Source organism: Apaloderma vittatum, unplaced genomic scaffold (assembly GCF_000703405.1).
Source record: "Apaloderma vittatum isolate BGI_N311 unplaced genomic scaffold, ASM70340v1 scaffold10720, whole genome shotgun sequence".
Classification (NCBI taxonomy): domain Eukaryota; kingdom Metazoa; phylum Chordata; class Aves; order Trogoniformes; family Trogonidae; genus Apaloderma; species Apaloderma vittatum.
This window is the reverse complement of record NW_009696210.1, coordinates 75,258-86,574: the sequence shown is the minus strand read 5'-3', so window position 1 is coordinate 86,574 and position 11,317 is coordinate 75,258. Positions and strand designations below refer to the sequence as shown.

Sequence of the window (11,317 nt, the reverse complement as noted above, 5' to 3'; positions counted from 1 at the left end):
TGAAGCAGTGTATAATTTAGTACAGCTATCTTTGAGGATAGATCTTCAAGTTAGACGCCTTTGCTGTTGATCTGCTACTCCCTGTTTTACTGTTGCAGAGTTATCCCATAGATTTTTGAAAACTAGGGTCTGAAAAGTTGTAGGCAATGTCAGCTGAAGGTTATAATCCGTCTTTAACAAGACCAGCTATTTGTCAAAACTTTCTTACAACTTTAGTAAATAAAACAGGATCTCATTTGAGATTTTTGAAGGGCAGCTTTGCTGTTTGCCGGACCATCACAAAACTGCGATATACTGCCCAGATGCGCTAACGTTTTCTGAAACAGCAGAACTTACTCTGTGGATACGGGTTTCTAGTTACTGTTGTGCGCGTCTTCTGTCTTTCCCCCTTTTTTCGATTCGAGAACATGTAATTCCATTTCACATCTACTACCAGCAGTTGTGAATTCCCCAACAATATAGTGAATGGCTCAGCACTGAGGATGCTTTTGGATTACGACTCATCTCCTCAGAGCTGTGCAATATTTGTAACAAACTGCAAGATTTTCCCAATTTCCAGAACAAAGCAGTTCTTATCAGTAAGAGACAAAAGGTCAAAACCTTTTTTTTTTTTTTTTACCTCCCCTGATTTTTGCCTCTTAATTCTTGACTGTTCTGAAGAATGGACTTAAATCGTAAATTCCTGAAGGATTCCTGCTTATAGCTTCTTCCTCAGCCTTCTCTCTGATCTGTTCTGCACTCTTTCTGAATCAGCTGATGGGAAATCATCTATAATCACCAATTTCTCTTGTCGGGTGACCTTCTACCTAGTCTCATGACCATAAAACCAGTTGCTGGGGACTTTTTCTTTTCTAAACACTCGCCTGAAATTCAAAGTTGAAGAACCACCTTGCTTTGAACATTAATTAGAGGCATTATTTCTGTGCAACTTGACAGTCTGGTGAAAAAAATAATTAAAATCTTACCTTTTTACCCCTCTCTCCTCTTTATTTCCTAGAAAGACACCCCCTACCCCTAAAAACAATCAATCAATCAAACAAACAAACAAACAAAATGAAACACAAAAAACCCCAAAGCTGGAGATTCTGAAAAAAACATATCTAGGAAATCTGTGCACGTAGTCTACTTAAAAGAATGAGAAGTATCTGATGTTAGGTGTCCTTTGCTCCCATATAGCCGTCAGCAGCAGTGGTATAAATCGGTATCCTGAGCTGTGTGTTTATGCAGACTGAGATATGTGACTACTTGAGAAGTGTATTCTGCAGTTTGGGAAACTCTATGTTGCCTTGAATCATAGTGCTCCCAGATGTGCTTGTGAATGAAAGGTAAATGAGTTTTGTATAACGACAAATACCTTGCCTGTGCTGTACACTCATTTAAATGATTTTTGCCTGTTGCTCTGGAAGAGGATAAGAGTAAAAATACTGAAAATCATTGGTGCTAGTGTACAAGCAAAAGGAAGACGTCATTTTCTTTGGGGTCAGAACGATAAAGGAGGAGAACAAAGTTTTGCTTCTAAAACGCCGGGGAAACGTGAAGATAGCATCCATAAATTGTCATAATATAATTGGCACAGCGTACAGGCCAATGACAATAACTGATTGTACTTAATTCTGTAAATGTTTGAACTTGCCTAACTGAATCTAGAACATTCACTGATTTTTAGAAAGCATCTGGAAAGGGTGGAATATAATGAAATCTTGAGGTTTGTTACAAACCAAGATACTTCTCACAAGCGGCTTCTTGCTCCTCCTCTCCCATCAAAAATTTCTCTTAGCCATGCTTTTGTCCCGACTGATGATAGCTCCGATTGATTACGCCTTCAAAAGTGCTTTTCAGCATTGTGACACTTTTCAGTAGTCAGCAGGATCTAGTCCATTTTTTTGAACTATTGAGATAATCTGAGAGTGGAATAAAATTATCACTCTAGTAAATACCACAACTTTAAGGCAAGAGGTAAAGTTGGAAAGAAGCAGTTCTGTATGCTTAGCCTGGAGAACTAAAGTTTTACAGTGTGGGGCATGCTTCTCTCCCAGTGGAACCGGGCAACATCTTTTTAAATTATCTTTAATTAAAATTGATTATAGAAAGACAGGGCTTATATGAAAATATCTTTCTGTAGACCAACTAATATAACACACTTCACAAATTTTTGGTACAACAAAAACCATTCTGATCTGAAGTAGAGACCACAAACTTCAAGCTAACTATTACTATTACGCTGAGCGGTGTCACTTATGTTTGCAGGTCTCCCTCCAGAAAGTGAAAGCGTGTGTGACAGTTGGGGCTCACCTCCTTTCTGCCCGCCCCCAAAAGCTAGCCAAGATATTGTATGATTCTTTTTCAACTAAGCTTCGATTAATTCTGACCCTACAGCTTGCATCCATGGAATAATCACAGAAATGGGCAACACTAATGTGTGTCTTGGGAGGCTGGAGCTTTAGTCCCACTTGTTTCAATGATGCAGCACGATTGGAATGATGGAACTGATGATAGGAACTTGCTGTGCTTATCCCCAGCATCCCAGGGATTTCTGTTGATACTGACTGTTGTTACGCTATTTGAAATGATGCAGTTTAAAAGCATGGAGGAGCATCCCGATTGTAAAGATGAGTATAGCGATAAAAATTATTTGCTTGGGTTTATCTGCTTAATGGGCGATTTGAGATAATAATCCACCATCTGATACGTACTTATCCTAAGCCAAGGTTTTAACAGGTTATGAGCAGATGACTTTCCTTGACTGGCTTACCTCTTTGCGTTGATATTCGTTGTGTTTATGTTACGTGTCTGGTTATCCTTCCATCTGCAGAATCTATGAAGTGTTTGATGTATTTGCATAAACAGTTTGATTCCTGAAAATATGTTCTGAATTAGATGCTGTTACTGTACAACAATAAACTAAAAACATTCTGAGATCATTTAAAGCCCTTTGTTTAATAACACAGTGAAAGTTATTAGACTGTTACAATACGTATATTAACATGGAAAAGCAGTTTGTAAAAATGAAGAGGTTTTTGTATTCTAGAATTATGGAGGGTATCAAATTGTTTGTGTCTTTAATTTTTTAGTAATTCTATTGATTCTATTGATTCTCGACAAAAGTGTTTCCCATCAAATCAGACATTCGGGTTTTGGTTTTCACAATGGCATCTCTAAAAGTCGTTTCCAGTGCAAATTTTAAGATTGAGGTTGAAAACATAAAATTAAAATTTCTGTTATTTCTGTTTGCCTCTTAGTTACAGTATTTAGTAGTCACAAGTTGCTTCTTGCAGCCATGATGACTGGAAATGCTTCATTTCCTCTAAAATAAAAGCTAGTATTTTTGTGGACTTGCCTGTCTTTACAACAAAAATAAAAATGGTTTAGAAACTTTTATGAGGTCATCAAATCTGTTAATACAAACATTATACATTCTTCTACTTCCCTCTGTTCCCCACAATTATTTGCATTGGAATTTATGTATGTATTTTAGTTTTTTCTACTCCTTTCAAGACTGGCAAATGAGACAAATATTGCCATTCAAAAGAAGATAATTACAGACATTATCTCTCCTTGATCTGTGCTTTGCATCTATATCTATGTATGAAAAATTTTCTATAGTCAGTAGAAAAAGATGCAAGCTAACATGTAGCATTTGGTAATTTGAATTTTCTTGATGTATCAAATACTTGTTCACTGTAAGTGCTAAACCATGAATAATTTAGTGGTTTTCTCTTTATAAAATACAACGTCTCCTGACTTTGAAGTTCAGGAGTCAACTCAAAAGTTTGCTGAGGCTGACTAATGATTCACCAGAGATTTTTGAGACATATTTTGTCATCAATTTAAAGCTTGGAGAGGTTTGCTGTTGCAGCCATCTGGTAATTCTTGGTTCTCTGGAGGAAAGAGAAACCTTTTGATAAAATAGATCAAAGCATTCTGCTCTTTCGGTGACTGATACCTATAAATAACTCACAAGTTTCTCAAAATGATTTCACAATACCTGTCTCATTTGCCAAACTTTTGCATTCTAGTTGCAATACAATATTGGTCATGAAATATATTTTAGTTATTTGTAGATCATTACTTAAATATTTTTGTTCATGGATAATTTACAGATGTGTTTTGTGAACCCAGAGGTTTCTAATTTACCAGATATGCTGTTGTGATCAATGAAATTGATGCTAAATCTTGGTGTTCTTTGTACTAACTCTCCAAGTAGGGGTACTCTCACAGACTGTTCTGCTGTACTACAGGCTGAAGCTATAGACGTACCTCAGGCTGTAGGTGATGTACAACTACAGTGTGAAAATATACATCAACTATTTCTTGAATTAATTATGTTAGCAATTGGCATTCTGGCCTGGGGCTTGCTGATGTTTGGCAGTGAAGAGCAAGTATGGAGGGATGGAGTTAGGACAGGAAATGTGTGCTGCAAGGTCCACTTGAAATGAGCTCAGTCTAATGCTGAGTTGTACGTACATGTTTGCCATTTGTTTGGGACTGGGTGGTGGTTTCTATTCCATCGGACGTTGCAGATGTGTGAATGCTGTGACCACACGTGTCTGCTCTTCTCAAAGAAGTTTTCTGCTCACAAGGGTGGCAGAAGCAGCCAAAACAGAATGATGAAATTGGCTTTTACCTTGCAAGTTATTCAGTTAAAGGGATGCCCGAGTGAGACTTGGTGCTGTGTTGCAGAAGAAGCAAGCGAGAGTATTAGCTTGTACTGCACCATGCCTCTGCGCACGAAGAGGGGCAGGGGTGAGTTGGGGTGAGTTAGTGCCCAGCGGAACTAAGGAGATGGGGTTATGCAGCCTCCTTGTTAGAATGTCATTGTAGTGACTGATGTGCTGATGAAAGAAAATAATTAAACCTCATATGGCACGCTCCCCTCACAGCCAATCAAGGAATTACAGAAATAGTTGATGTGTCCTTGGATGTAGCCTGTATCATCCTAACAACTACATACAGTGTATACATTAATATTTAACCATTCAGAGTATAGAAATGCTAAATGAATGCTATAGAAATTGCTAAATGACAGATAGTGAATGTTTGGTAGTTACCACAGGTTCTTCAAACTTGTTTTTTTTACACAGGTAGTTTGGAGAGAGGAAAAGTCTTCTAAAGAGGCTGAGATTTTAAGGACTTAATAAATTTAAAATGCAAACTAGATAATTAATATGGTACTAAATTCTCAGAAAATAGGTGGATGTGAGTTTGGTGACGGAATAGCTAATTTTTCACACTTTAAAATTTGCTCAAACTCATATTTAGTGCTTGTTGTTATTGTTTAAACTTTTCAGCCAGCTATTCAAGATAGGTCTGGTGCTCTTGTTTCTCACTAAGCCCAGGAACAGTGGTCAATTTGTAATTCCATACTTTGTAACCTTCTGCAGTTTTACCTTCTGTATCTCTGAATCAGATGCATATGCTTACCTGATTGTTTATCTCCTCATCTGCTCAACATGTGCTTCCTAGCAGCCACAGTTGAACATTTTTTTTTTCTTCTTTGTTTTTTTTTGCAGTGTGGGAACTTTGCTGTTTTGGTGGATGTTCATATTTTGCCTCAAGGCTCCAATAAAGACACCAGCTGGTTTTCAGATCATGAGAAAGAGGTACAACAAATATCACTTCTACTTCAAAAGCATATGGCTGCAGGGAAAATGTTGGATTGCCTTGAACTGTTCAGAATTTTGTGGTGTTATGAGAATATTGTTACTTATACCTAAGTGCCAGCAGTTGCTCTGGGATCCCTGAGTCAACCATATGTCATTTTTAGGTCATTAATGACCATTTTCAATTTGCCTTTTAATTTTTAAACTCTGTCTGTGTGCTGCATACATGCATGTGTGCAGGTTGTTTTGATTTTTCTGACTTCACTTTTAAGAAACATATTTCTCATGAATGTTTGTAAATTATCCTGAGTGATATAAAACAGATTGTACAGGTATAGTTTTTGCAGAGCATGTTGGTGAAGTACCTTTCTATTAATTGTGTTTTCTCACACATGTTGTATTTAGAGAGTGCAAGAAAACATAATAAATATGTGTGATAACCTATAATAGAACCGTTGTGTCTTATGACAAGAAACTCCCAGTCTTAAATTTTAAGTGTATCATTTGTATATTCTGACAATAGATTAAATTTTGGAAAACCAGTATGTCAGTGACCAGCAAAATCATGAAGGTAACTTTCATCTGATTCTGCGTGATTTCTACCACAATCTTGTGATGAGTTGCTGGCGAGAATTTTCCCCTATTTCAGTCTCTTGTGGAAATCTGAGAAGTCCCCTATTGAAAACGAATGCAGGACGTGTTTCAAATGCCTGTGGACTTTCCCGCAAGTCTCCGTTACAGTAATTTGCAGCAGATAGCTTTCCTAATGATGGCATAATTAACTTGTCACTGCAGAACATAACATCCCTGTACGCCTCAAAGTAATACATTTAAATAAAATTAAAAGAAACAAATTAATATCCTGATGGAGTGAAAGTAAAATATTTAACAGCATGTGGTTCATCCAATTTGTGCTTGTTAAGCTGAGACAGAAGAAAAGAGTGAAAATCTTAGACTTCTTTTTTCTGACTCGATGAATATTCCTTACCTCTTCTATTTGTAATCAGTTTTATGATCCTGGTTATCTGACTTCTAAGTGTTTTCAAGATGTATTTTGTAAGACTGCCAAAACAAAAGATATGAATTTCAGGAAATTAGATCACGATTGGTTTAATGAAGAGGCATGACAGGGCAGCATTCGTTACATTTCTGTGACCACACGTTCTGAGTGAAGAACAAAGGTTGCATATTTTCGACAACTGAGAAGTGTGATTCCAATGGCTTTACAATTTGCTTCCTGAAATCCGATGCAGAATCTTTGTTAGAGTGGAAAGAAAAAGGTCAGTAAGGTATTACAGGCAAATTCTGCCTATTTTTTTTTTATAATGAGAGCTTTTACGTATTCATTGCAAGCATTTTTCCACAATTTTTATTATTGCCAAATTCTGAAAACTACTGAGGGTGGTACAGGCCTCTTTGCTTGTCAGCGGGAACAGCAAATGCCTCTTGGAGCCCTTGTAACACAAACACGCTTTCTGCTGCTCCCTCCTTACCCTGGAAGAAGAAGTCAGCGGCTGCCTTGTGTAGCGAATGGAGCCCGGCAGCGCGATCCCGAGCGGGAGGCGGGAGCAGTGCAGTGCCTTCGGCTGCCAAGTCCTGCTCTAGAGCCTGGGTTGTGTGGAGCAGGCTGGGAACAAAACAAGAGCATAAGGTGACCTAGAAAATACAGTACTAGTCGTCTGGCTGGGCGTCGTAAAGAGCAGAGTTTGCGCACTGCTGGCACTCGAGTTGTGCGGAGAGTCAGCTGAGAGGTGCAAATAGAGGCATTTGGGAGCTTTTCTTTCTTTTTGCCCTTCAAATCTCTCTGCCCTTTCTGTTCTCTCTTTTCTCCTGGTTGAAGTTTGATGCTGATCGCTCTTTGTGTCATTGCTATGATGTCTCCATATACATACAGAAAGACTCAGTTACAAGTTCTCTTTGGCAGGAAAATACACAGAGACAATTCTCCTGAAACCTGCTCTTGTTCATGCTTACTTAGGTCTAGGTCTGTATAGTTCTTTGTGGAGGACCCTTCAAATAATATTTCCATAAGCATAACAACTCAAATATTTTCCATGTAAATTAAGGAAGTGCATGCTAATCTTTATTGTTGCAGAAGGAACCAAATACAGACTGTGTTTCCGCTGCTTTCTAGGCCTTTTCATTCTGACACGAATGCATGGGACTGTGAAGGAATGTGTAATGAGATCACTTTAATGAGTTAAACAGAAGAATGAGTAAATACAGTATTTTATAATTGTACTCTTCAAGCAGAAAGGAAAATGTATTTCGTACTGTAAGGAGAAAATACTGCTTGTGGTTGACCAATATATGTGCATTGCTTTCATTTAGAGCCATAGGTTAAAAATTTGTTGCTCTGCATAGTTTCTAGATTAATCAAAAGGAAATTTCAAGCCAAGATATTTTAGTTGAGGTAGTACTAGTGTAATTTTCTTTATTGTCCAAACACTGTAAAAAGGTAAAATGATATTTTTGTGTGCCACAAAGTATCGTTTCTGTGAGCACATAGTTATGCACAATGGAAGATGAGAATGCTGAGGGAAGTGTATCAAATATGTGTGTATGTATTAATCTGAAAATTTATTCTGATATTCAAGAGATTATTTTTTGCTTTTAATTCCACATTTTCTATGTGGTTTTTATAGTGCTTTGGTAAAGGTAGTATGAACAATATGAATTAGAAGCAGAAAAATCAAAATGAACTGTAGAAGTTATGTTGCTGTGACCTACTTAGCTCTGAGTCTTCCCCTCAAAGTTACTGTGAATTGAAACAGAATATCCTGCAGAGAAATGGTGTTTTGACAATTCCTGGGAGGATTTTTACTAATTCTTTCCTCAAGTACCTAATGTCATGATATGTTTTTAACATGTATTTTTTCCTAATTTGTATACAGCATGAAATAGTTCACTATTAAAAATTATTAATATTATAATATAATGTATTTCATTTACCAATTTCGTAATGTACTTTCTCTCTGGTTTTGTAGCAAAATTGTTTGATTCCCCCCATCCTGCTTCCTATTCATTCCCTAAATTAGTGCTTCACCTCATTGCAATACCTCAGTACATAATTGCAGATGGTGTTTTTCCTGTTTATGGGAGAGGGGCTGATTTTGGTATTGATTTCTGCCGTGTGTCTGTGGGCACGTGTGTAGATTTAGATCTCTACAGAGGCCAATGTTTGTTCTTTCAGGAGGTCTGCATGCTGCTGGAAGAAGTTGTTGCTACAAGGGTCAAACACTACTTGGAAGCACCTAAACAGCGTGGTCAATGGAAAGCAATGGAACATGCATCATCTGGTCCTCTGTTTCTTACAGGTAAAATAAGTTGTTTAACTTATGGTGAAATAAAGTAAGATTAAGTATGGTGGAAACTGCTGTTCTTAATTTTTTTTTTCATGAAAAATATACCGTTTTTTTTGGAATGCCAGTAGGCCAGAAATAGCCAGTGTTTGGGTCTGTAATAACTTTAAAGCTATGTTGATGAAGAAATTGTGTTTTAATTTTCAGTGATAGTGAAAAAATAACATGATGTACGTGCTATTAGTATGAGAGCCTATCGTTAGAATTAAAAAGAATAGATACTATAATCCTGGGTCCTCCAAAGTTGATGGAAATCTTGTTGGTTTGTGAAGTCTCCTACCCACTTGAACATTTAGTTTAGAAGTTTTTAAATTAAGAAATGATACCTTCACTTCTCCCTCTTCTGACAATCCGTTCAGTCTTGAAATTTTGCTGTGATGTGAGAAACAACTTTTGTCGTTTCACCGGTGTTACTGCAGGCTTGGCAGTAGCGTCGATGACATCGGGAGTAATTACTGTTCAGAAGAGAACAGTAGTAAGAGCATTTACCCAGCTGGAATTTTTTATGTGTGTGTGTCAAGATGGGGAGACTAAAAGGTGCAATTTTAGTACGTGTGTGTTTAAAACTAAAGCTAATTCTCACTCTAGAGCTTGTGTTCTAATGTTAGATCAGCTTTGGGGCTAAATGGCTTGCCAGTTTTTGTTTAATGTTATTTCACTAGCTGTTGTGGTCATCATGGTGGGTTTTACAGTTGATAGGTTTATCTGTTGGTGTTATATCACACAAGAAATATATTTTTTAATAGTTCTTAGGAAATAATCACTTCTTTCTTATTGTTACCAGCTTGGAGCATGTTATAAACTTGTTGCAGAAGAGAAGGGCTGCAGTGGTAAAGCCCTGTGTTGGCTATGGTTTCTCATATTTCCTTAAAGATATTGAAATAGATCTCTATTGAAATATGAATTCTGCAACAAATGTAGTTTCATACTTTAAATATACAGTATACTGATGCAATTTTTTTTATTTGATGTATATTAACAATTTTAAACAGGTTAAATACTGTATGATTGGCTTATTACTGCAAAATTTTAGGCATGTATGAGAGCCAGATTATTATGGCAGGACAGGAGAGGTTTTTTCCACCCACTTTCAGATCCCTATACTTTTCTGGTTTTGAGTGAACAAGTAGAATTTTCTTACAGTGGAATCGGGGGACATTACAGAGGGTGAGATCAGAAATTCTGAGTTTTGTTGAGGTTTTTTGTGTTTTCTTTTACCAAGTGGTATTTTTCATTGTTTATTTTTCAAGATTCTTGCCTCAGTTAAAGTGGATTTTCAAAAACAATGATTTTTCTGAGATAAATCTGCCAGACATAATAATTATTTTTATACATGTAGGCAGATGCAACACTAATCTGAGGGTGTTAGTGAAATTTTAAGGTCTTATATTTTCTTCTGTATCCTGAATTTTGCAGTAAAAATATTCGTAAGCTGTCCCAAGGTTGTGAACTGATCTTCTGCTTGACTCTTCTCCCGATTTCCTGAAAATGAAAAACTTAAGAGTACTAATTTGAGGAGTTCATCAGTAATACCTTTGACAGATTAAAGAATATTTACTTTGGATGAGGCAGAATTACTGTTCCATCAGTTTTCCACAGTTAATCTCATTGTCATTAATTAACACTAAAGAAATAAAGGAAGAAAACAGCCTGTGATAACGAACCTTCATGTTGAATTTAATTTCCAAATCCACCTCTTTTCTCTCAGCCTGCTTTGCTCAAGGCTGTAATTTCTAAGAATGGAGTGCTTTGTTCGAGTCCAAGAATCAAGTTTATTCAAGTTGTATTCAAGTCTGTTCTTACCCGAGAAGGAAATAACGCCAGAGGTGGGTGTTTGCTGGAGCAGCTGGGACCTACCTCTGAGGGACCGACCCTTTTAGGTGGGCCACAGCTCTAACAGTCTTTAGCAGTTAAACCTCATGTGTTTTGCCTTCCTCTCTCGGATCAGGTTCTGTCTGCAGAGTCTTTTTGTCCTTTTTCACAAAGAGATGAAGTGCAGGATACCTGGCCAGTGTTTGCCGATGTTTTGTAGCGTACAAAGGAACACGCAAGCTTGCTCCGTGGCTAACTGCACACGCACGCTGTAGGTGCTGCTGGTGAAGTGTTTAAGCTTGCAGCTGCTGTTGCATTTGGAGGGTATCAAAAGCTTCTGAGCTTTTCAAACCGAATGTGGTTTCTTTTGCTCCAAGTTCTGCAAGCCTGTGCCTAGGGTTTCACTGCTGTAAAGCTGCCACTATTATAAGGAAGAACGTATCTACAGACAGAATGTTAAGATGCTTATTAGCTGTTTATTTACTATTCCAAGTATTCCAGGTCAGCATTCCACCCCTGTTTGAATTTCCGTCTTTTCAGGAC

The 11,317-nt window shown here is 37.4% G+C and overlaps 1 protein-coding gene across 1 annotated transcript in view; it reads left to right on the top strand.

Annotated features, from left to right (window-relative positions):
- Positions 1 to 5,450: 5,450 nt before the first annotated feature.
- SLX4IP (SLX4 interacting protein) overlaps positions 5,451 to 11,317 on the top strand; it is a 37,723-nt gene continuing 31,856 nt past the window's right edge. Inside the window, exons 1-2 of the mRNA XM_009873973.1 lie at positions 5,451 to 5,600; positions 8,794 to 8,917. Coding sequence (XP_009872275.1) covers positions 5,451 to 5,600; positions 8,794 to 8,917 — 274 coding nt within the window. The remainder of the gene's footprint in view (positions 5,601 to 8,793; positions 8,918 to 11,317) is intronic.